Below are 21,692 nucleotides of genomic sequence, written 5' to 3'. Positions count from 1 at the left end.
GAGAGAGAGAGAGAGAGAGAGAGAGAGAGAGAGAGAGAGAGAGAGAGAGAGAGAGAGAGAGAGAGAGAGAGAGAGTATCAATACTTACTGGTCATCTTAATATTAGGCTCTATACATGATCCAAACAAGCCATTAGGAGCGCCAAACCCAGGTTAGCCAATAATCTCATGTTTACAAGCACATATTGAAAGACCATGAAAGAGAAAATTACAATAATGCATCTAGCCTTGGGGAAATTCCTAAAATGCTCATTATTTTTTTCCCTTATGGAAAACCAGTTGAAGCTTTGCTTGCCGATCTAAAGTTAATTTGAACAAGAGAATCAAAAGATGAAAATGTAATTGCTAACATGGGGAGATTCTTTGCCTTGCATGTAATGTGAATATAAGAAATCAAAATTCTAAAGTTCTCCTTGCTTGTAATTTTAATTTTAAACTAATAAATGGAAACTCTTAAAAAAAAAAAGGCCATTAAATTAAAACTAACTACAGTGCCGAGTAAGAAAGGGCATTACGTGAGCGTGGGGTTTGCTGTGGGGGTCGGGATCTTGCTGGCGATTGTGCTGGCCTTCATCATCATAATCGGTCACGCCATCTCCGTCAGACGCAAGAGGAGGAGAAGACAGGAGGAAGGAGGCCAGGACAGCCATGGCCATCAGAAGAAGGTTGCAAGCGCTGGCTTTGTCGACGTGGAGTCCAACTGTCCGGCCAGCAAGGGCAGTTCCAGCTTCTGGAATGCTTTCTTTCGACGGCCTGGGAGCACTGACAAGACTGCGAAGCGGACCGTTAACATGCCTGGAGGTAATGCCAGTTTTTCCTGAAGATAATCTGGTGCCTACCGTACCTTGTATGTGCAGTTTCTTACATCTCCAGGGATTCATTGGTTTTCAGTGCATATACATATGTTTTTTCTTGAGCTAATCTGGTGCCTATGTGCAATGTTACATCCACATGGATACCTAAGTTCTCAGTGCATGCGTGTATGAACGCCTGTATGTGTGTGCATATGCACGTGCTCTATGTGCATGCGTGTGCGCAGATGCATGGATTACATTTATTACAAAGATTTAGTAGGTTATGGGCACATATCAGTGTACTTGGACATGCATGTGTGCCTGCATGATGCGTTTGTTTCACATTTAATGTTTACTACGTTTTAGGCACATACCAATGTACATATGCATGAGTGTGTATCTACATGAAACATTTGCTTCACATCAAATAGACATACAGATCCTAAATGGAACATTAGTGATTAAAATATACCTCTGTCGGTGTGAAATACAGAGGCTAAGGATGTCTTTGAGTCTGAAAAACCGGTTGTCTTCACATATGAAGAAGTTGTCCAAGCTTCACACAACTTTTCGGACTCGGTCAAATTGGGTGAAGGAGCTTTTGGTGCAGTATATCGGGGGCACCTTCATAATCAAGTATGTGGATACCCTGAAACTCATACATACTTTAAGGATGCAAATGCTTTTGATGTTTGGCTTTGCCTGATTGATTGTGCTTGACTGAGCTAATAGATCTTACCTAAAATGCAAACAGAGCACACAAAGTCCTTGGCTATGAAGGAGTGTAATTGGTTTTGTTGTTATTGATAATGCTTTGAACATCAGTATAGAGCATATTGGAAGTTAGTAGACATTTGGAAAATTTACTGAAGTTTGCTCTAGTAAGCCTGCAGAATGGGGAAAGTAATAGGAATTTTGCACTGAAATTTCCTGCTGATTGATCACACACATTTAGAGTGCTATTGATATGAAGTTCTTCATCAACCTTGCACTTACAACTACCAAGGTCTTAATTCAGACTAGGGTATTCAATGTTTAGAGTGAGAGAGAGAGAATCCTCAACTTTTAAGCTCTCTACTTACTCAAACTCTCAAACCCTCAACATCAACTACGTTGCCCTCAAGCTCTCCACTCCTCTACCCTAGCACCTTTTCTCTATCCTCAAGGCTCAAGCTTTCTACCTCTCAACATTAAAGTTCACTATCCTCAAGCTCTCCACGGAAGTAAAGTCTTTAAGTATTTGAAGTGTATTGTTTGAATTCTCAACATGAAGTGTAGGCCTTAGATTATGTCTTGGATGTAGCATTGGATGTACATTCAAGATTTTTTTAGTTCAATTAGCATCGTACTAACATTGGACAAAACTAATTGGACACTGTTGGATGTGACAAATTTGAGTGTCACAAGCCGAACTTAGCAAAGATTGATGCTTCTAAGGCAATTGAAAATATCCACATTAGGAGCATTGACAGTGTATTTGTTCGTCACTTCATTTGTCCTAGGGATGTTAGGTGGAAGCCTGTTTTCCTCATTTCTGGGTAAGCATTCTTTGTCTTGGGCAGATTGGACATTATTTCAGTCATGGACAACATTTAGTACATTTCCTCTGGCATTTTAGGCATTTTATGCTGATCTGACCTGCATAAAACGCAGGTTGGCCAGTTTCAAGGGTTTATCCTATTTATAGCTCCCTGCCTCTCCACCATCATTTACTCAATTGTTGTGCTTGCCCTCCTCATCATTATTATCATCTCTTACTTTTGTTTGGCACCCTCATTGATGCTTGTGTTGGGGTGGGGCCTGAATGAGAGCAGCCTTGCGTCTTTCAGATTTCTGTCAGTTTCATTCTGTCATTTCACTGCACTCCTCTTGCTTCATTCTTCTCTATTACAATATTCTAATTGTTCCTTTCTGTTGTGCACTGTCATGTGGTATCACTTGCCTCGGTGGGAGATGGAGTTGATCGAAGAGGAGCATTTGTTTGTGGTGAAGCTTGCTAGGTGACATCATTCAAGTGCTGATCAGCTGCATTTCAAAGAAAGGCGGCCCTTTTGTGGCTGTGGTGATCAGATTCAGCCTTCCAAAGTTGCAAATTTTGTCCCAGCCCACCTACCATCCTGTGTTTTGCAGTCATGCACCCTCCACAAGCTGCATTTGTGGCGAAAACTGTGTTTTGGCTGTTCGCCACCTCCTCTGCCTGCATTTTCAGGCTGACATCAACATTTCTACCATAAATCAGTCAGGTGGGCTCTTCTACAGGCTGATGTGCATCATTTTGTAGGTTGCCTATAGCATCCAGCCATTTTCTTCGTTTTTGCAGATATCTTCGAAGAACTTAGATGACAAACTAGTATGATTGGCAAATTGTGTGGGTCGAGATTGCAAGGAATGTTGAAATGATGACCAAGACTGTGAAGACGCCATTCCAATAGCTATGACCGTGAGAATCATTGCAATGATTGCTGAGATTGAGATAGAGATCATGATGTGGATCGATAGGTGGACCGTGATTAGGATCCCTCTCGACCACGTTCATATCATCCTCTCTCTATTTCCTCTTTTGTGACATTGAGTCCATGATTGGCGATTATGGCACCACTTGTGTGGGCATCCATCCTATCCTTTCTCTTTGTTTCTGCAAAGCTGGATGGGATAACCTAGTTGTTGTGGCTGTCCAAAGTCGAGTGTATTCTTGATACTTTTTGACCTTTGGGAGTTTGTCATAATTCCTCATCACTAGTCTATTGTGGATTTGAAGTTGGAGCGACCCGGGACTTGGCGGCTTTATGGGATTGGATCATGTGCTTGTGCATGTAAGACATATTTGCACTGCTCTAGAGGTCTGGATTTGATTGGCTTTCTTATATCAAGTTTAGACATTTGGGCATTGGACGACCCTCGAGTTGAAGCTATGGCTTCTCTTTGTTGTAAATTTCCCTATGATGAAGGATTACATCAACAAGATGGATCCTTGGGGAATATCATGGCTTTAAAATACCTTGTTGTGACATTTTTGTTACATATCTTATCATGGAAGTACAATGTGTACTGGTCTTCTCATCTCTCATATATGAGATACTATCATTTTGAAGAAGCTAGTTCCTATGGTGCTAGAATTGGATTCATCTCACAACCAAACAAATTCTCGTGGAGCCAGTGCACAAAGCCATGCTTTTGTGGCCTTATCATCATGTAAAAGGCAATCCAAGCAGAACAAAGGGAAGAAGACTAAGAAATCAAATTTATTTTTCGACTTTGATACAAATATAGATGGGAATCAAAGGATATCCGAAGTGTCCACACTATGGAAAGACATTGCATCTCAAGGAAAAGTATTGGAAGAAGTGCTCTCATATGTCTAGGCATGAAGGAAGGAGTGGCAATGGAGCTTGCATCTATATCTACCTTTATTTCTACCATTACAACAATGTGTGTTTCTTTACATAATTAAGTGGAGACGTGTTCTTCAATGAGCTTGTCTTCAAAGAGTCCTTGACTTATTGACAATGGTGCTTTGAGTCATATGACACACAAGCAGATTGGCTTGGGAATCTTTGTTCTCGAGAGAGTACCATCACTATTGGTGACATCTTGTTGGTGCCTATTTATAGTATTGGCACCTTGCCTTTGTTTCTTGATCATCCATTTGAGATATCCATAGGAGACTTGGTACCTAGGTTTTTTTGGTTAGTTACTATTCATCCCCTTGTGAACACATACTAGTGTGTAAAAGTTTGTGTCTAGGTTCGAACACCTTTTACACCACTTAGCATTAAATAAGGATCAAAGGTGTAGGTGGATACATCAGCCTATATATTCAGGCCCTAGTAGTTGAACTTTCATCAATCCTTCTATTATCATTAAACAACCACCCCAATTCCCCCCCCTCCCCTGCCCACCAAAAAAAAAAAGACGATCACATTCGCGAGCTCCTCCAATTGACGGTGGTATTAGAGTAGATTCAACTCATCATCTCAGCCATCATTGTCTACACATCTCAACCAGCTGACACTAATATTGGCCTTGCATCTCTAGTATGTTTACCTGCTATTGCTGAAGAAGAAGAGCGGCAGTAGCAACAAAAAAATAAGAACGAGGACACGAGGAAGGAGGAAGAGAAGTAGACCTATAGCAACCACTTGACGGCAGCTTGACATCTATTAGCTTGTAGTTGCCACTTGCAACCTGTCTATGCCTGTTTAAGGCATGCTCAACAAGAAAGCAGAGAATACATAAACACACCATCGGGCTAGAATAAAGAACATAAGCATAAACATATTCTCTGTACACACTTCAGTATCCATAACCAAGAACCTTTCATGATCCCATAATGCAGAAATAGAGATTCATACACGTAAAGAACATGACTCAAACATTGAAAACAACCAACAACGACCATAAAAGCATGGCGTTGTTCATTCCTGTGTATTAGAATCCACACATTGACATCAGGAATACTCACGCCTGCATAATAGAATCAGCTCCTAGCATACAGGTATTTTGTCCCATGACATTTAAAGACGCAATTATATAGGCTAATCTCAAACCACTATATCCATATATGAAAGTAAGAAACTAAGGTCACGTATGGAATTTGAGTCCTAGGGATTTGTGCCCCTAACACCTGGCATAGCCCAGTGGATGACTGGCACAGGCATGACCCGAACCTACAAGCATAAAGTAAGACACTGGATGACATAAAGAACATACTTATACCCTGCCAGAGGCCTTGCGCCCCTTGACAAGCCACATTGAGCAGTAGTGAGTAGAACCCCTCTAGGATACTCAAAGCTCTCTGGTGCAGTTGCATAAGCAGTTCTAAAGTCAATCAAAAAGATAGACAAAATACAAAGATCCAAAAAGAAATAACGGCATGAAACTATGAGCAGCTAGAAAGAAATAGGAACATAGACTATGATGTCTCTGCAAGATGACAATTACACTCCAGAAAACTGACCATCATGTCCAACAGGTATAGCTCCTCTTATCTCCTGAAACTCATCATGCACCTCATGCACTACCTCGTGCACAATGTCACTGCTATCACCGGCATGAAAATGCTTCTCCTGCAACAAAGTAGCAATATAATCCTCATTGCTTCTCTTGGCTTCCAAAGCCACCTGCAATTTAATCTCCAAATCATGACATTTGCCCTCAAGCATAGATATCTTCTTATGCAACTCTTCACTTCCATGACTATCAACCGGCTGCTCGACCCTAAACACATACTTAAACATAGCAAATGGGCGAGAAACCAAAGCATCCAAAGTTTGAGCAACCCTCTGCCATGACTATTTTACTTCCAAAAGCAAAGCATGATGAAGTTCTTCATACTCAGATTTAAGTACTACTGACCCATCCACATCCACATCCAAATTTTGAAGAATCTGCTACTTAAGCTTAACCTTTGTCAAAGGATCAAACCTATTCAGCAACAGCATATAATCAACCTGCAACTGTGCATACATATCCATAAAATTGTGCATACTATTTGAACACTGAGACTTCAATTCTTTGGTCCATCTTTCAAAGACATTCACGAGAATTTTGTTATGCTCTATCTACTGCTGCAATGCTGAAACCTGCCCATGATGCTTAGCAAACAGAGCATCATAATCTTCTGCTTTCTGCCTCAACTGCTGAGCCAAATCCTTAGCCCTCATCCTCTCAGTAGTCAACTAATCTTGCAAACTCAGAACGTGTGCTGCAATACGTGAATGATCTCTTTCATGCTGTCTCAAATAAACCATAATTTTCTGCATCATACTCATGGCATCAGTCATATTAGCAATGCAAGAAATATTAGTATCCAACTTTGTTGAAACGAAAGGAGAATCGGCTACATGCACAGACTCAAAGTCTTTGTGCAAAACTTTCTTAACAGCAGCATGAACATCAACCGAAACCTGTTGTGGCTATTCATCCCCCCTTGGACTCACCTTTGAGCCAAATCTTATCAATCTTTGGCTTCTTTTTCCCCATATTACCTGCAGAGTTTAACCCATCCACCTTAACCTTTGCATCCAAATGCTCCACCTTCTCATCATACATTGGCTTCCCATGATCTTTGACAAAATTCATAGCAACTTGTCTTGCATAAGACTCCTGATAACCTTAGGTGAAGACCTTGGTGTTGATGCCGCTTCTAGCTGCTCTGAGGACTCCTCCTCATGCGGATCATACTCGGTGTCATCATCATCATCCACATGAGCTCTTTTCTTCCTGGATAGTGCTTTGGTAGATGTACGCCGAGTATGTGTCATGACGGCCAATGTAGGTCGACACAGACGAAGATGGAGAGAAAGAAGAAACAACAAAAAAAGAACTCTTCTTCTCCATCTCGAAGCTAAAGTCCAAGTCCTCTATGAGTTTGAACCTCGTCGTGCCGGTTGTCATATCAATATGACACAACTTAGACCACTCCATATAATCACTTCATGTCACACTTGAGTTAACAAACCATGCTAAAATAAAATTAACCTTTGCATAATAAGGTTGCACTAATCTTTTGAGCCTAAATCCATTGATTGCAGACTGCAACACCTTGCCTTGCAAATCTTTAAGCAAAAATGTGCCTTGCCCAACATCCTTAAAGATCACAAATGGGCTTGCATAATGGAGTTTCAGTTTGCCTGGAAACTTACCGAGTCGGGAATTATACACCACAACCCAATCACCTTCCTAAAATTAAACCTGCCTGCAATATTTTTTTGCCTGTTATCTCTCCTGGAAAATGACATCGTGATAATCCTGAATGGGCTTTATGCAAAACTGTTGGTTGCTCGAATTTAGGAACACACCTTCTTAGCACATTATCAACTCCCCTTTTATACAGTGTGTTCAAAATCACTTGAAATGATCTACTCTTCAATGCTAACCTTCTTCTCTGATTTGCTGAAAGGTGTATAGGCATAACTCCTGACTCAGGAAATGCAACATCTGGTCATAATATGAATCAGGGTCAAGCACCTGAACCTCAAAAAGTTCAACATCAGGCAATTGATCATGAATTCCTACTTCAGACTCATCAGTTTGCAATCTACTTAGGTAATCGTCAATGGCATGCTCTTTCCCGGGGGTGTGAATAACCTTGAAATTGAACTCTTGCAGCAATAACATCCATCTACCTGTCAATTGAGGCTTATTAATAAAAAACAATAGTGCTTGATGATCCACATGGAAAACAACTTGATTTTCCAATAAATAATGTCTGAATTTTTGCACTGAGAAGACCATTCCAAGGGCTTCTCTTTTAGTAACAGAATAGTTCTTTTCAGCAGCACTCAATCTTTTGTTTGCATAATAAATTGGTCTGTAGTATGTACCAACCAGGCACTTTGTCCTGCATAAGAACAGCTCCCACCGCCGGATCAGATGCATCAACAAAAACATGGAAAGGCAATTCCCATGCTGGAGGTTGCAAGATTGGAGCCACAACCAATATCTTTTTCAAAACACTGAAGGCTCTCTCTTGATCTTCCCTCCACACAAATTGCATCCCTTTCTTTGTGAGAGTTGTAAGAGGAGAGCAAATATGTGACAAATACCTTAAATACCTGCTATGCCACTTAACTTACCCCACAAACTGCATGATTTCCTGCACATTACTTGGAGCCTTAGCCTTTTGAACAAGTGCAATCTTTCTGGGATCTATACTCATACCCTCTTCAGACAGGATATGACCTAACAACACACCCCTTTTGGCTGCAAACACTAATTTGAAAGGATTTAATGACATGCCAAACGTTCTGCATCTCTGAAAGCATAATCTAAGGTGTTTTAAATGTTCTCGTTTGTTGCCAAAAACACAAAAATCATCAATAAATACTCTCATAAAAGTTGTTAAGTATGGTTCAAATGTTTTATGAGCAGCTCCCTGAAACTTAGGCGGTCCATTTTTCAACCCAAAATTCATAACTGTACTAACATAAGCTCTCCACTCTGTAATAAAAGCTGTCTTATCCATATCTTCTGGATGCATCCTGATTTGATTATGTCCTGATAGAAAACTGTACATCTCATGGCCTGCCACATCATCTAGGAGAGAATCAGTAAAGGAATTAAGAAATGATCAGTAATAGTAGCTGCATTTAATTTCTTGTAATCCACACAAACTCTGATCTTCCCTTTTTTCTTTGGCACTATAACAATAGGGGATAACCAAGTAATCTCATTAACCCATTTGATAAACCCAACTCTCAAAAGCTTGTCAATCTCTTCCTTGACTTGTTTGGCATAGTTAGGATTCATTCTATACCTCTTTTGAACTATAGGCTTAGCATCTTTCTTCAAATTTACCCTATGCTGACACACAGTTGGATCAAATCCTTTCATATTTGTATAATCCCAAGCAAAAATATCTTGAAACTCTTTGCACAACTTAATCAAATCTTGCTTGAAATTGTCTTTAACAAAAATACTGACCTTGATAGGTTTAGGCTCTCCTTCACTATTCAGGTTAACCTCTCGGACCTTATCTTCAACTACTCTTGCAAATCTTCTCATTGTATGCTCATATCTTAGTTCAGCTTGAACAATGGCTTTTTGCCCTTCCTCTTCCAGTACGCGAGAACTGTCCATACCAATTTGCTGTTTTTCAAGTCCTTGTTGTATAAGAGTCTCCAATCTCCGACATTATCAACACAACAAAACTCACCCTGAACTTTAGACCAGCCACTTGAATTTGTTGATTCCGTAAAATACCCAAGGGCTGAAACCTTCTCTAATCTGCCATCCTAACTTGAAATGGAGCGGGCAATAACTCTTCTTGCTTGGTTGACAAATATGTATGTTCAGGGAGTATATTAACTCTTGAACCTCTATCCAATAGGACATCATCATGTTTTCTTCCTGCATACTCAACTTGAATAGTAGGCACTTGGTAATCCACAACTTTTTATTGAGTTGGTATAACTGCCTGACAGTCAAGAACTTCCTGATCTTGAACTATTGTACTTTCAAGGACTTCCTATTGCTTTTGCCTAATCTTTATAAGTTACTTCTCTTTAAATCTTGGTATCAAGTCCAAAATTTGCTCCAAGGTTAAATGCAAATAACACTTTGCTAAAGCTTGAAATAACTCTTTTGAACCTCCTTGCTGTAATTTTCCAGCAACAGTGCTATCAGAAAACTGTTCCTAATCATTAGGAAACTGATTCTGCTGTTCAAGAGCATACTCCTGATATTCAGGAAATTGCTTGTGCAGTTTAGGTTTCTGCACACCTGAATCCCCTACATCATCAACTTGATAAGATTCAATTTTTGTAGCAAGTTTTTGCAACTTTCTAACTTGCTTTCCTATATTTTTCCTTGTCTTCTCTTGTTCCTGCCAATCAAGCTTCACTCCTACTTGGCTTCTAGTTACCGCTAAGACCATTGGTTCCTCTTAACATTCGTGTACTTCAATACAATTAGAACAATCACAGTGAACATGCATTCTTGTAGCATTAGTGTTACTTGACACCTCCTTTGCCTCTTCTTGAACCTTCACTTGGTGAATATTCCTACAGCCAACAGTTCCTGCACCTTCAGGAAATTGCCTTTTCTCATCTTGATCAGGTAACTCTATAAGGAGTGCTGCAACTGGGGCAGGTGGATGCTGTTCATGAGATGCTTCTGCAGGTCTTCTGTCATTGTGGGACCTTGCTACTGGCATTCCTCTCTCAGTCAGATGCTTGGCCCAAAGTTCACAGTTTGGTCCAACAAAGTGTCCTTGACCTCCACAATAGTGGCATGCTTTGGTTTGGGTGGTTTACTGTTGTGCTTGAAAATTTCCCTAAGGCTGTCTTGCCTGCATTTTTCTAGTTCCTCTGACGGGTCGTGGTGGTATAGTGTCAGTAATAATCTGATTCACTGTAGCTGGCTGAATAGGTCTTGGCCTAGGTTGCATTACTAGCATCTGCTGTGCCATCCTAACATTAGGATTATACCAACAAGTCCTAGTTTCACGGCCCTTTCTCTGACAAATTTCTCAATTCTTTTCCTTCTTCTTAGTTTCAGAAAGACCCAAATCTTTCAACTTTTGTTTAATCATCTTATCCAACTTGTTGTCCTTTGACTTCTTCTTATCTTTGTCCTTTACTTTTTTCTTTTTAGTCTTGGCTGAACTTGATTTCTTTTTTTTCTTCTTATGCTTTTTCCTACTAGACTCTTCATCATTAGAGTCGCTGGAATCATCATCTGAATCTGAACTGTCATTGCTGTCCTCATTAGCACTATTTGTATACGAATCTGAATCTAAGTCTTCATCAGAATCTAAATCCGAAGAATCCTCATCCTTACTGGTCTTAGATCTGAAAATACCAAGTCTCCTTTCCACTCTCATAGCTACCCTAATCAATGTATCCAAAGTATCATTTCAACCCATCTCCACATTGGCAATGGGGTTCCTAATCTTACCCCTCAAGCCCTTCATAAAATAAGTGATTTGCATTTCCACTGAAGGTGTATCATCAACATCCAACTTGTTCAATAGATTCTTAAACTTATGGGCATAGTCCTCCACCAACATAGTCTTTTGTTTGATCTTCTTAATCTTCCTAAGAATATCTCTTGGAGTCTTGTCCTTACGGAACCTACCCAAGAATGCTGTTTTTAAAGCATCATATGAATTGAAGGTTGCCATACCATAACTGGCAAACAAATCCATGGCCTTTCCTTGGAAGGTAGTAGCAAACTGCTGTTTTTTAACCTGATTCCCATACATCTGGTTGAATCCTCTAGCTGTCCACCTTGTCTCGAATTGTGCCACATGGTAGTCAGGGTCCTTCCTTTTGCCTAAAAATTTAGATGCTCGAACCTGGTTTGTTTCTTAGGCTTCCTTTGAGGTGGTAAAGGATTAAAATTTAGAACCTGTTGAGTTGGAATTCTAGCGTTCCTCAACAAAATTGTTCTTCCTAGCACTATATGTTGTAGCCTCTCAAATGCCTGCCTAGGAGGAGTATCCTGCTGTTCAAGAGGTAATATTGCCTCATCATTTGACAAACTTGGAGAGTCTGTTGAAGTGGCAGGGGAATGATATGTTGTTGAGGTACCTATTGAGGTACCCCTTGCCACAGAAGTCTGCCCTGCCTCACTAAACTGCTCGTCATCTAGCCTGCCCAAGCCTTCTAATTCACTCCTATCATTCAGCCCTGCAACCTATTGTTGCTGTCTTGCTAAGGCCTCCCTGATTTCCCGAGATCTGCTCTTGGTGAGGATAGGATTGGATAAATAAGGGTAATTGTCTGATATAAAGACTGCCCATAGAAGGCACCTTATCCGGTCTCAATGCCATTAGCATTCCAACAGTCTGATTTAATAACTGTTCATTCCAGATTTGCGCCTTAATCAAGAAATGACTTCCATGAAAATTGGTAATGATTGAATATTAGAGCCCCTTTATTTCTTGAATTGAGATCAGCCACAAACAACGCTTGATTTTTTGAATGACATATAGATATATAATATACAACATAATTGTTCACAGCAATATGCTGTCCTAAAAATTGCAGATCAGATATTTCTTATCTTTGAACTTCATGACTGCCTTTCTTTATGAATATGCCACCCTAAAATCCTGATATGACGGCTTCATCTTGCAACTCTCAAAATGATTAGAGATCTGAAAATTTCAACTTGAATTAGAAGCAAGAACTTCAAATTGGAAGATAAAACCTGCACGATTTGCCTTGAATCCCTAGCATTGAAAATTTTTGAAGAGATCGAATTCTTCAAAAATAAGAACTTCAAATTGTCCTCCTTCAAACAACTTGACTGCAGGATGCGTCTTATGCAGAGATGACGTGATACCTGCCACTTGTAGAAGTGCAAAAAAATGCTTGAAGATGCAAAAACGCCTTGAATTTTTGAAAAATCTTGCTATATTTTCCATAAAAAAAGAAATCATATCTCCCACATCTTCTTGAAAAAGATCGGCTTTCTTTGATCAGCAATTACATAACTGCCAGTACTGTCCTCATTCACAGGCTGAACCTGACAACCATATCCCTTTCTTTCTTCCCAGGCCTGAAGCCTAAATCATGAGAACTTTTTCCATGAAACTGGCCGGATTGCCAAAGTGTTTAAGGCACGCTCAACAAGAAAGCAGAGAATACATAAACACACCATTGGGCTAGCTTAAAGAACATAAGCATAAACATATTCTCTGTACACACTTCAGCATCCATAACCGAAAACCTTTTATGATCCCATAATGCAGAAACAGAGATTCATACACTAAAAGAACACGACTCAAACATTGAAAACAGCCAACAGCGACCATAAAAGCATGGCGCTGTTCATTCTTGTGTATTAGAATCCACACATTGACATCAGGAATACTCACGCCTGCATAACAGAATCAGCTCCTGGCATACAGGTATTCTGTCCCATGACATTTAAAGATGCAATTAGATAGGCTGATCTCAAACCACTATATCCATATATGAAAGTAAGAAACTAAGGTCACTAATGGAATTCGAGTCCTAGGGATTTGTACCCCTAACAGTGCCCGTCAGCTTGGTACCAATTGGTCGCCACGCCAGCATTGCATGCATAATCACACGCCTGTTTGGCAGCTGTGCGTTATCTGTTCGCATGTAATGGATCGTTGTTAGTTGACACTGTGTGAGTGTGCAATGGAAGAGGAACACGGACATGGAGAGAAAAGGAGAAGAGAAAAGACAACAGGAAGAGAAGGGAAATCTGGACTGAATTGGAAATAAATGCTGAATACAATGGATTAGGCTGATGAAGAATGGAAGCATGGGAGACGGAGAGTATGTCAAAGTTGGAGTGTGCACCTGCAGAAGATAGAAGAGAATAAGATGCCCTGCCTGGTGCCTGCTATAGGAAATGATGAAATCTGGCCAACTGCTGCCTGTCTGACCTGCTAATAGCTGTCTGACTGCATCTAATGCAGTCCAATTGGCTGAAAAACTGCCAAAAAATGCTGACACGGCAGGTCTGAGGCTGATCACAGCCATTTGAAGCAAATCAGTGACAAACAGGTGGCATAGCCTTTGGTAGGACATGAGAAATGGCTGCAAACGTGTGAACATACCTGACACTGACTGGAGAGAAAAGGAGAAGAGAAAAGACAGCAGGAGGAGAAGGGAAATCCGGACTGAATCTGAAATAAATGCTGAATACAATGGATCAAGCTGATGAAGAATGGCAGCACCGGAGACGGAGTGTATGTCGAAGTCGGAGTGTGCACCTGCAGAAGATAGAAGAGAATAGGCTGCCCTGGTGCCTACTATAAATAGCAGGAAATGATGAAATCTGGCTGACCTTCTGATAGCTGTCTGACTGCATCTAATGCAGTTTAATTGGCTGGAAAACTGTGAAAAAATGCTGACATGGCAGGTCTGAGGCTGATCACAGCCATTTGGAGCAAATCATTAACAAACATGCAGCACAGCCTTTGGAAGGACATGCGAAATGGCTGCAAACAATGTGTGAACATACTTGACACTGATTGGGGAAAGAAATGCACACAAAACTGAATGAAAAACACAGTCAAAGCTCTAATATCTTGGTTAGACTCTAATGGAGCTCACAACCAAGAGATGACAAACTGACATAATAAAATGGTAGACTAACACCCCCTTTCAGATCTTGGGAGTGTCTACAACCTCATGTGATGAAGCATGGAAGCCTTAGTCAAAGGTTTCGTAAAGAGATTCGTCACATTGTTCTCTGTGGGACAGTAGGACATTACTAACTTGGAATCCACGAACTGCTCTTGTACAATGATACTGAACATCAATGTGCTTTGTGCAAGCATGGAACATAGGGTTCTTCACTAGAGCTAGGGTACTATGGATAAGCATGCGCAGCTGAGTGGGTCTTGTCTGTGGAAAGCCAATATCTGCTAACATTTGATGGAGCCAAACTACAACTTGAGCTGTAGAACAAATGGTGCAGTACTTTGCCTCTGTAGAAAAAGCACCACAATGGGGTGCTTCTTACTACTCTATGAGATAGCTCCCGAACCAAGGGAGAAAGCATAGCCTGTTGAAACCATATCACTTGCCCAATTTGAGTTACTTCATCGAGAAATAGTGGCCCCCTCTTTGTACATGATCCCATAGGATTGAGTCCCTTGTCAATAGCGTAGAACGCGCAAAGTAGCTCTCTAGTGAGTCTGAGTAGGAGTCCTTATAAAAGAAGATAGTAATGTCTCTACAAATGAAATACCCGGGTGAGTGTGAATAAGCTAGATCAATAACAAGGCACTTGTAACGGGTAGCATTTAGGAGGCGATCCTTAGTAGCCAAAAACTTGGACTCTGGGTCCATGGGGCAAGAAGTAGGTCGACATTTGATCATACCAAACTCCAAAAGAAGCTCGAAGCTGTACTTGTGTTGGGAAATGAAGATGCCCTGTGCCATTTGATAGATCTCTAGACCAAGGAAGGAGTGAAGGATTCCTAGGTCCATCGTGTTGAAATCCTACTACAAGATCTCACGAGTCCAATTAATCCCTTGAGTCACTCCATGTGGTAATTAGGTCATTCACATACAACAAGATGACTAAAATACACTCGTCATCTGCAACCTTGTAATAAAGGTTGGGGTCATGATTAGATCGATGGAAGCCATTATTAGAATTTGCCAATTCTATGGGCAGTGGCCAATGTTTTAGTTAGTTGGTTTGTAGTGTAAACACAACTACATTAGTAAGTTGTGTCACCACTTCTAGAGTTAGTTTTGGAGTTAAATTAACTCTGGTTAAGGTAGGAATAGGTCTAAGTTACTTGAGACCTATTGTACTTTCATTCTATCATTCTAGCACTTGTATCTTTTGAGTGTGGAATTGCTGCCTACTCTTGCTCAGTGTCTTGTGTTCACACATACACTCTCTCCCTCCATTTTCAACATTTTTTGCAGCTTTGATAAAAAATGCAAAAACCTTGATTTTTTGAATTCGGGGGGTTTTGAAAATTTTTGCAATTTCTCATCCATCTTGCTTGTCTCATATCCGATTTTGAAGAAATTTCCAATTTCTCAAACATTGTGCCAAGAAATTTGAGGATTTTCGGTTGACTTTCTCAATTTTTAAAGTTTCTCAAAATTTCTTTGAGAAAATTTAGGGCTTTTGCTCGATTCAAGTTCCCATGCATGAATCTTCACCGAAATTGCCAACATTGCGCAATTTCTTCGACATTGGTGTGAGATATTTGGGGCTTTTCAATTTTTGGGCTTCGGCCTACATCACAAGGTGCATTACAGCTGTTGGTTACTATCAACACGTGTGTTGAGGCAAAATTTTTGCAAAGATTGGGAAGGTAAGGCATAAGTTTTTTCAATTTCTTTGAAATTTTGCAAAGAAATTTGGGGCTTTTGCTCGACATGCATTCCAAGGCAAATAACAGGTGGTACAACAACATTAATTTGCTATGACAGTCAGTTTCGACATCAAAATTTGGGGAGATTCAGTAAAATTTGGCGAGACTCAGCATCAAGCTTTTGTAAGCTATATTTTTGGGTACACATTTCAAGGCAAGTGTGATACAACAATGCACGGCTAATTCTAGACCGCCATCAAATAAGGTTGTCCAAGACACAAAAAAATCCAAGCAAAAGGGAAAATGTCATTATTGCAAGAATCGTGGTCATTATATTAATGAATGTAGGAAGCGGTTGGCCAAAGAGAAGAAGGACTCCGGTTTGGCTTTCTACGAGACATCAGCCAGCAAGTCTATTGATAGTGATGCTTTGGTCAACTTTGTGGAGGAGGACTATGCATTTCTTACATGTAGTTTTGATTCTTCGATGGTTGATTTGGTGTTTAATGCTACTAAAACGCAGCACACATTGTATTTTGATAGTGAAGTGTCAAAGCATATCACTTCCAAGAATTGTCTCTTTAACTCTTTGCATACAACCCTTGCTAGGATGAGTGTCACATGTGTGAACAACAACAATTATGATGTATGTGGCATTAGTTCAGTCACGATTACTGTTGCAGATGGTTCAGGTCATCTTTCAGGATAACAAATGCATTGTCAAAGATAGAGAGATGGATTATGCGCTTAGGCTATCTCACACCTTGTATAAGGGTCTCTTTTTTTTGTTGGCTACGTACAATAGATAGTTGCATGATGCTCAAGTAGTTAGTACTTTTTCGCCTGCATCAGAATGTGGAGCTACGGCAATCCTGCTATGAACATATGAGTTTTGGTAGTATGATGACCCTTCAAAGGTGTCAAATGATAGATGCATTGCCTCCAATGGAGACCCCACCTCCATATACATGTGCAGGATGTATTTTGGGCAAAATTGAAAGTTTGCTTTGAAGGATGGTATAGTGTGTTCTGTCCGGAAAATGCAGCTTATTCACTCTAATGTTTGTGGTCCCATGAGGATAGGTGTACTTGGGGGTCATATTTATTTTGTCACCTTTATTGATGACTGCTCTTGGTATACACGGGTGTATGGTTTGAAAGAAAAATCTGACGTGTTCATACATTTTAAACATTTTATTGCAAAGCTTGAGGTTGAAACTAGCTTGAAAGTGCAAACACTTCATACAGGGGGGGAGTACATGTCTCTTGCTTTTGAGACATGTTTGCTTGACCATGGCATTACACATAAAGCCATTGTTAGAATGACACCTCAGCAAAATGGTGTTACTGAAAGAAAAAATTGGACACTTATGGAGCTGACTCATCGTATGTTGAAAAGCAGGGGCTGTCTCATAAGGTTTGGCTAGAAGGCCTTTAGTGTGTCTCATGTATTAAATTATACACCCACTAAAGCATTGAAGATGATCACATTGTTTGAAGCTTGGCGGCATGGTAAGAAACCTAGAGTTGACTACTTTTGGGTGTTTGGATGCACAACCTATGCACATGTTCGAAAAGAGGTTCGTGGAAAGGTTGATGACAAGGTTGTAAAATACATATTTATTGGCTACAGTTCAGAGAGCAAAGCCTATCATTTGTATGATTCACTCACGAAGAAAGTTTTTGTCAGTAGGAAATTGGGATGTCATATTTGTGGAAAATGTTGCATTTCACATGATGAGTTTCAGATGCTAGCCACCCATGACATTGTGATGTCTTTGAGGGTCTTTTGTCTCTTTCTTTGGAGTTTATGCTTGCTGTAAATGGCCTGACATACATAATACAACAAGCTCTTACTGCACCACATTTTTTTGCAAGTAAAATGTGGTTGATTATATTACTCAAAAACTGATTACAACGGAGTGATCATACTCAACAGACTAGCTGGAGCCAATGCAAAGTCACAAATACATAATGTATACAAGCTTCTCAAGGTGGTCTAGGGGAAATGGGGGCAAGAAGCCATGGAGGGGGGGTGTATCGCCACCTGGGGCTGCTTGCCTGCATCATGAAGAACAGGTCCTGGTCGTCCTAGGTGTGCAGGAAGTGAAAACGAAGCTCCTGATGAGCTCGAGACTTGCCTTGCACTTGGTCCCACTGGCCATGGAGGGAGTGGATGATGGAAGTTCAAAGCTCTGCCAAAGTCGCCTGTGCTAAAAGGCTCTCTCCGCCAAAAACCTCCTAACAGCGTGCCTTCCAGATGTGCCATTTAGTAAGACTCCCTACGATCTCCCATACCTCAGAGCGGTCTGTTGTGGGCTCCAGTACCTGGCGGTTGGGTAAAGCCTCCAAGCCGACCATTGTGCAATACCCAGCCTCAATGATGAAAATCGTGTCCTGCATCTTGGCCCCATACAAAAGGTGACGGCCCTGGTTGATTGCATGCTAGTAGAAAGCTCCCCACGAGATACATCCAAGGCTGGATGCCAAACGGCAGAGAATGCAGCATGCTTCTCTCCACATGAGTTGTGCCGCCTTGCACGACTAAAGGCAGTGCTTTGGAGTTTCCAAAAGCTGTTGTGGGCAGCGTTTACACCCTCCATCCTACTGTATTTGAGCTAGCCGACTCCCCATGGCTAGACCTCCATGTGCCAAAAGCCATAGGAAATACGATACCCTCCCCGGTCTCCAGCTGTCCCATAGGTGGCGCCAGAAAGTCCGACGGAAGGCATTCGTGATGCTGTGCTCCGCCCAGTATTTGCTACGCAAAGGTGCCCAATCCATGTCCTTCTGCATCAGTACATGTCTGCCAATCTTGGTTGTGCACTCCAATAACCTTAGTGGCTTCTTGGTGACTGCAGTGGCCGGCTATAGCTACTCTCCAGGGTTCCACTCCAGCTCATCAAGTGGCCTTCTCTTCCATATCCAAAGGCGCCACTCTCGGAACTCCTCCTAGAACACTTACGGGTCTAGACGTCAGGTCTTCCCCTGAAGACCAACCACACGGATCCTTCTTTTAAGGAAGGACAACGATCTCCTCAACTTGCTATTCTTTGTCAAGGACCAAACGCCCTCCCTCCTGCACGGTGAAGAAAGTCCCATAGGGGGCGTTGCCCACTCTACCTGTCACCTGTAGGGGGATATTTGCCGGTGAAAATCTAGTGGCCCATACCTCGCTAGGCTCTACCGGCTCTTGTATCTAGGGTCAAGCCACTCTTGAGGTATCGTTGCGTCAATCTCACTTCTCCTCATCTTAGCTCCTCTTTGACAACTTGACGCCTGCTGCAACACCTCTTGGTGCACCATCATGTACACCTCCTGCCATGTCCTGATGGTACGAGCAGGGCCGACCTCCCAACTAGCCCACTGGATGTGGGGGCGCTTGCCAATCTGTATCCCGTCCTGATCTTTGACCTAGGGGTTCTAGTGGCGGTCTATCTTCTGCTGGCATCTTAGGGGACTTTGAATTAGGGCCTTACAGAGGCCTTGCCACACACAAAGTAGGTTGCGGAGGAAGGAGGATCTGGGGGGCGTGATCTGGGCCATCGTGAAGATCCATCTCAAGGATGGCCTCCAATCTCCACCAAGCCTCGGTTTGCACTCTTGGAGACTCCTACAGTAGGACCTTCCAGGTGTGCCCTCCAGGTGTGAGCTGGCGGACTACTACCTTGCCCAAAAGGGCCAGACTCTATAACTTTGAGTCTATGATCCCAAGCTCTCCCTCAAATCGATGCCAGATGATGGTCGCCCACACCACCTTGGCCTGAGAATCCGTGGAACAGTTCTAGCCCAGGGAAAATTCCGCACTAGGCGGCGAAGTTGACTTGCACAAGATGACGAAAAGCACCAACACGAGGTGATGTACCAAGCCGTGGCTAGGAGGATCAGGTTGACCACCAGGGCTCGACCTGCTAAGGAAAGGCGGGTAGTACTTCAATAAGTCAGCTTCCACCTGATAGAGTCGAGAATTGGAAGAAACTACTGGGCAGGAGTGATGTCGAGTCCCACCTAGAACCCTAGGTTTCGGACGATCTACCCTTAGCACACCCATTTGAATCCCAAGTGGACGCCCCACTCCGTGCTAGAGTTCGGGCCTGTAAGAAAACCAACAAACTTTCGCCAGTTGATTTTCGCTCCTACTGCAGTGCAAAACACCTCTAGAGCTAGTCTCTCTCTCTCCAGCATCAGCTCATTGTCCTCTATATAAAGCGTAGTATCATCTGCATACTTTGAATCTAACAACTCCGTCTCCTCCCTCACTAGCCTGCTCACATGTGACCTGAGGAAGTAAGACATCGCTTCTACAAAGAGTAGGAACAGATACGGGGCCAAAGGACAGCCCTGTCGGACTAATCTCTCTAGTCGAAACTCCTCCCTCTTGCCACCTATGAGAACCTTGTTGGTAGCCAATCTGCAAAGTGCAAAGACCCCGCGGATCCATGCTTGGGGGAAACCCAACCTCACCATGGTGCCCTCTAAGAAGTCCCAATCAACCTTGTCATAGGCTTTCTCGAAGTCTAGGAGGAGTACAACCAATCCCTGACTACTCTGCTAGGCCCACTTAGTCGCCTCAAAGAAGGTGAAGACATTGTCTAGGATGCTCCTATCATGGACAAAATCTGTCTGTGTGTCACGAATGATGTCTGGAAGCACGGGATGGAGTCTCCTACCGATCATCTTGGCTAGTGCCTTATAGGCCATTGACAACAGGGTGATCGGTCTCCACTGGGATAACTCCAACCGGTCTCCCCCTTTGGGGAAGAGACTGATAAGACCTGCTGATAGGCTCCCTGGCATTCGTCATGAGTTGAAAATCTCTTGAAAGGCCAGCAATAGGGGGTCCTCGTAGAAAGACCGTACTCTCCCGAGCATTTTTACCCGTCCTGTGCATGGAAAGCCTCCTCTAATTCCTTCTCTGTGAAGGGGTCTAGGAGGGAGTGTCCCATCTCCTCTATGATGAGGGATGGGATGTGGTCCTAGACCCGCTGTCTATAGCGCTGTCCTCTGAGACTGACTGCCTCCTGCTGGAAAAAGTGTCTGTAGTAGTCAGTGGCAATCTCCATCACCTCATCTGGGCTAGAGCGAATCCTCCCATACTGATCCTGGAGACTGCGAATTTGCTATCTTGAGGTGCGAGGCTGATGTACCTGGAAAAACCCCGTGCACATCGTGTCCCCCCTTCCGCGCCCAAAAGGTTGCTGTGGTGCGGAAGGAAAACTCTGAGCACTTGTCCTCAAGGCTGATGAGGGCTGTGTCAAAAGAAGACGTACCAGCAAGACAACAGGGTTGGCGGGGAGGAACACTGAGTGAAGTCGGCAAATATGGAGAAGAGAAGAGAAGAGAGAAGAAACTCTGATGAATGGAATGATGAAGTTTCGAATCATGGAGTGAATGTGATACAAGGGAACAAGGGTGCTGTAGCACAAGAAAGATGATGAAGACATCCACGAACCACGAACCACAATTTCCTCTTGAAGGGGTGTGAGGGTAGTGGAGAGGTTGGAGAGAAGAGGTGACGGACTGAATGAATCAACCGTAAGGAATGAATGAGAGAGTGGCCTATAAATAGGCACAATCAGTCTAGGATGGCGCCCCTTTTTGGGGCTGCAAACCCTAAACGCAAAACGC

General features: G+C 42.2%; 1 protein-coding gene across 2 annotated transcripts in view; it reads left to right on the top strand.

The window, feature by feature from the left end:
- LOC148012062 (lysM domain receptor-like kinase 3) overlaps positions 1-21,692 on the top strand; it is a 50,971-nt gene that overhangs the window by 18,299 nt on the left and 10,980 nt on the right. For both annotated transcript variants that reach the window (XM_087668946.1, XM_087668947.1), the window contains exons 3-5: positions 107-151; positions 492-800; positions 1,287-1,429. In XM_087668946.1, coding sequence (XP_087525072.1) covers positions 107-151; positions 492-800; positions 1,287-1,429 — 497 coding nt within the window. The remainder of the gene's footprint in view (positions 1-106; positions 152-491; positions 801-1,286; positions 1,430-21,692) is intronic.

Source organism: Lygodium microphyllum, chromosome 27 (genome assembly GCF_053477565.2).
Source record: "Lygodium microphyllum isolate KBCC chromosome 27, Lygodium_microphyllum_v1.1.10, whole genome shotgun sequence".
Taxonomy (NCBI): domain Eukaryota; kingdom Viridiplantae; phylum Streptophyta; class Polypodiopsida; order Schizaeales; family Lygodiaceae; genus Lygodium; species Lygodium microphyllum.
The sequence above is the reverse complement of the archived record's forward strand: the minus strand, read 5'-3'. Positions and strand labels throughout refer to the sequence as shown.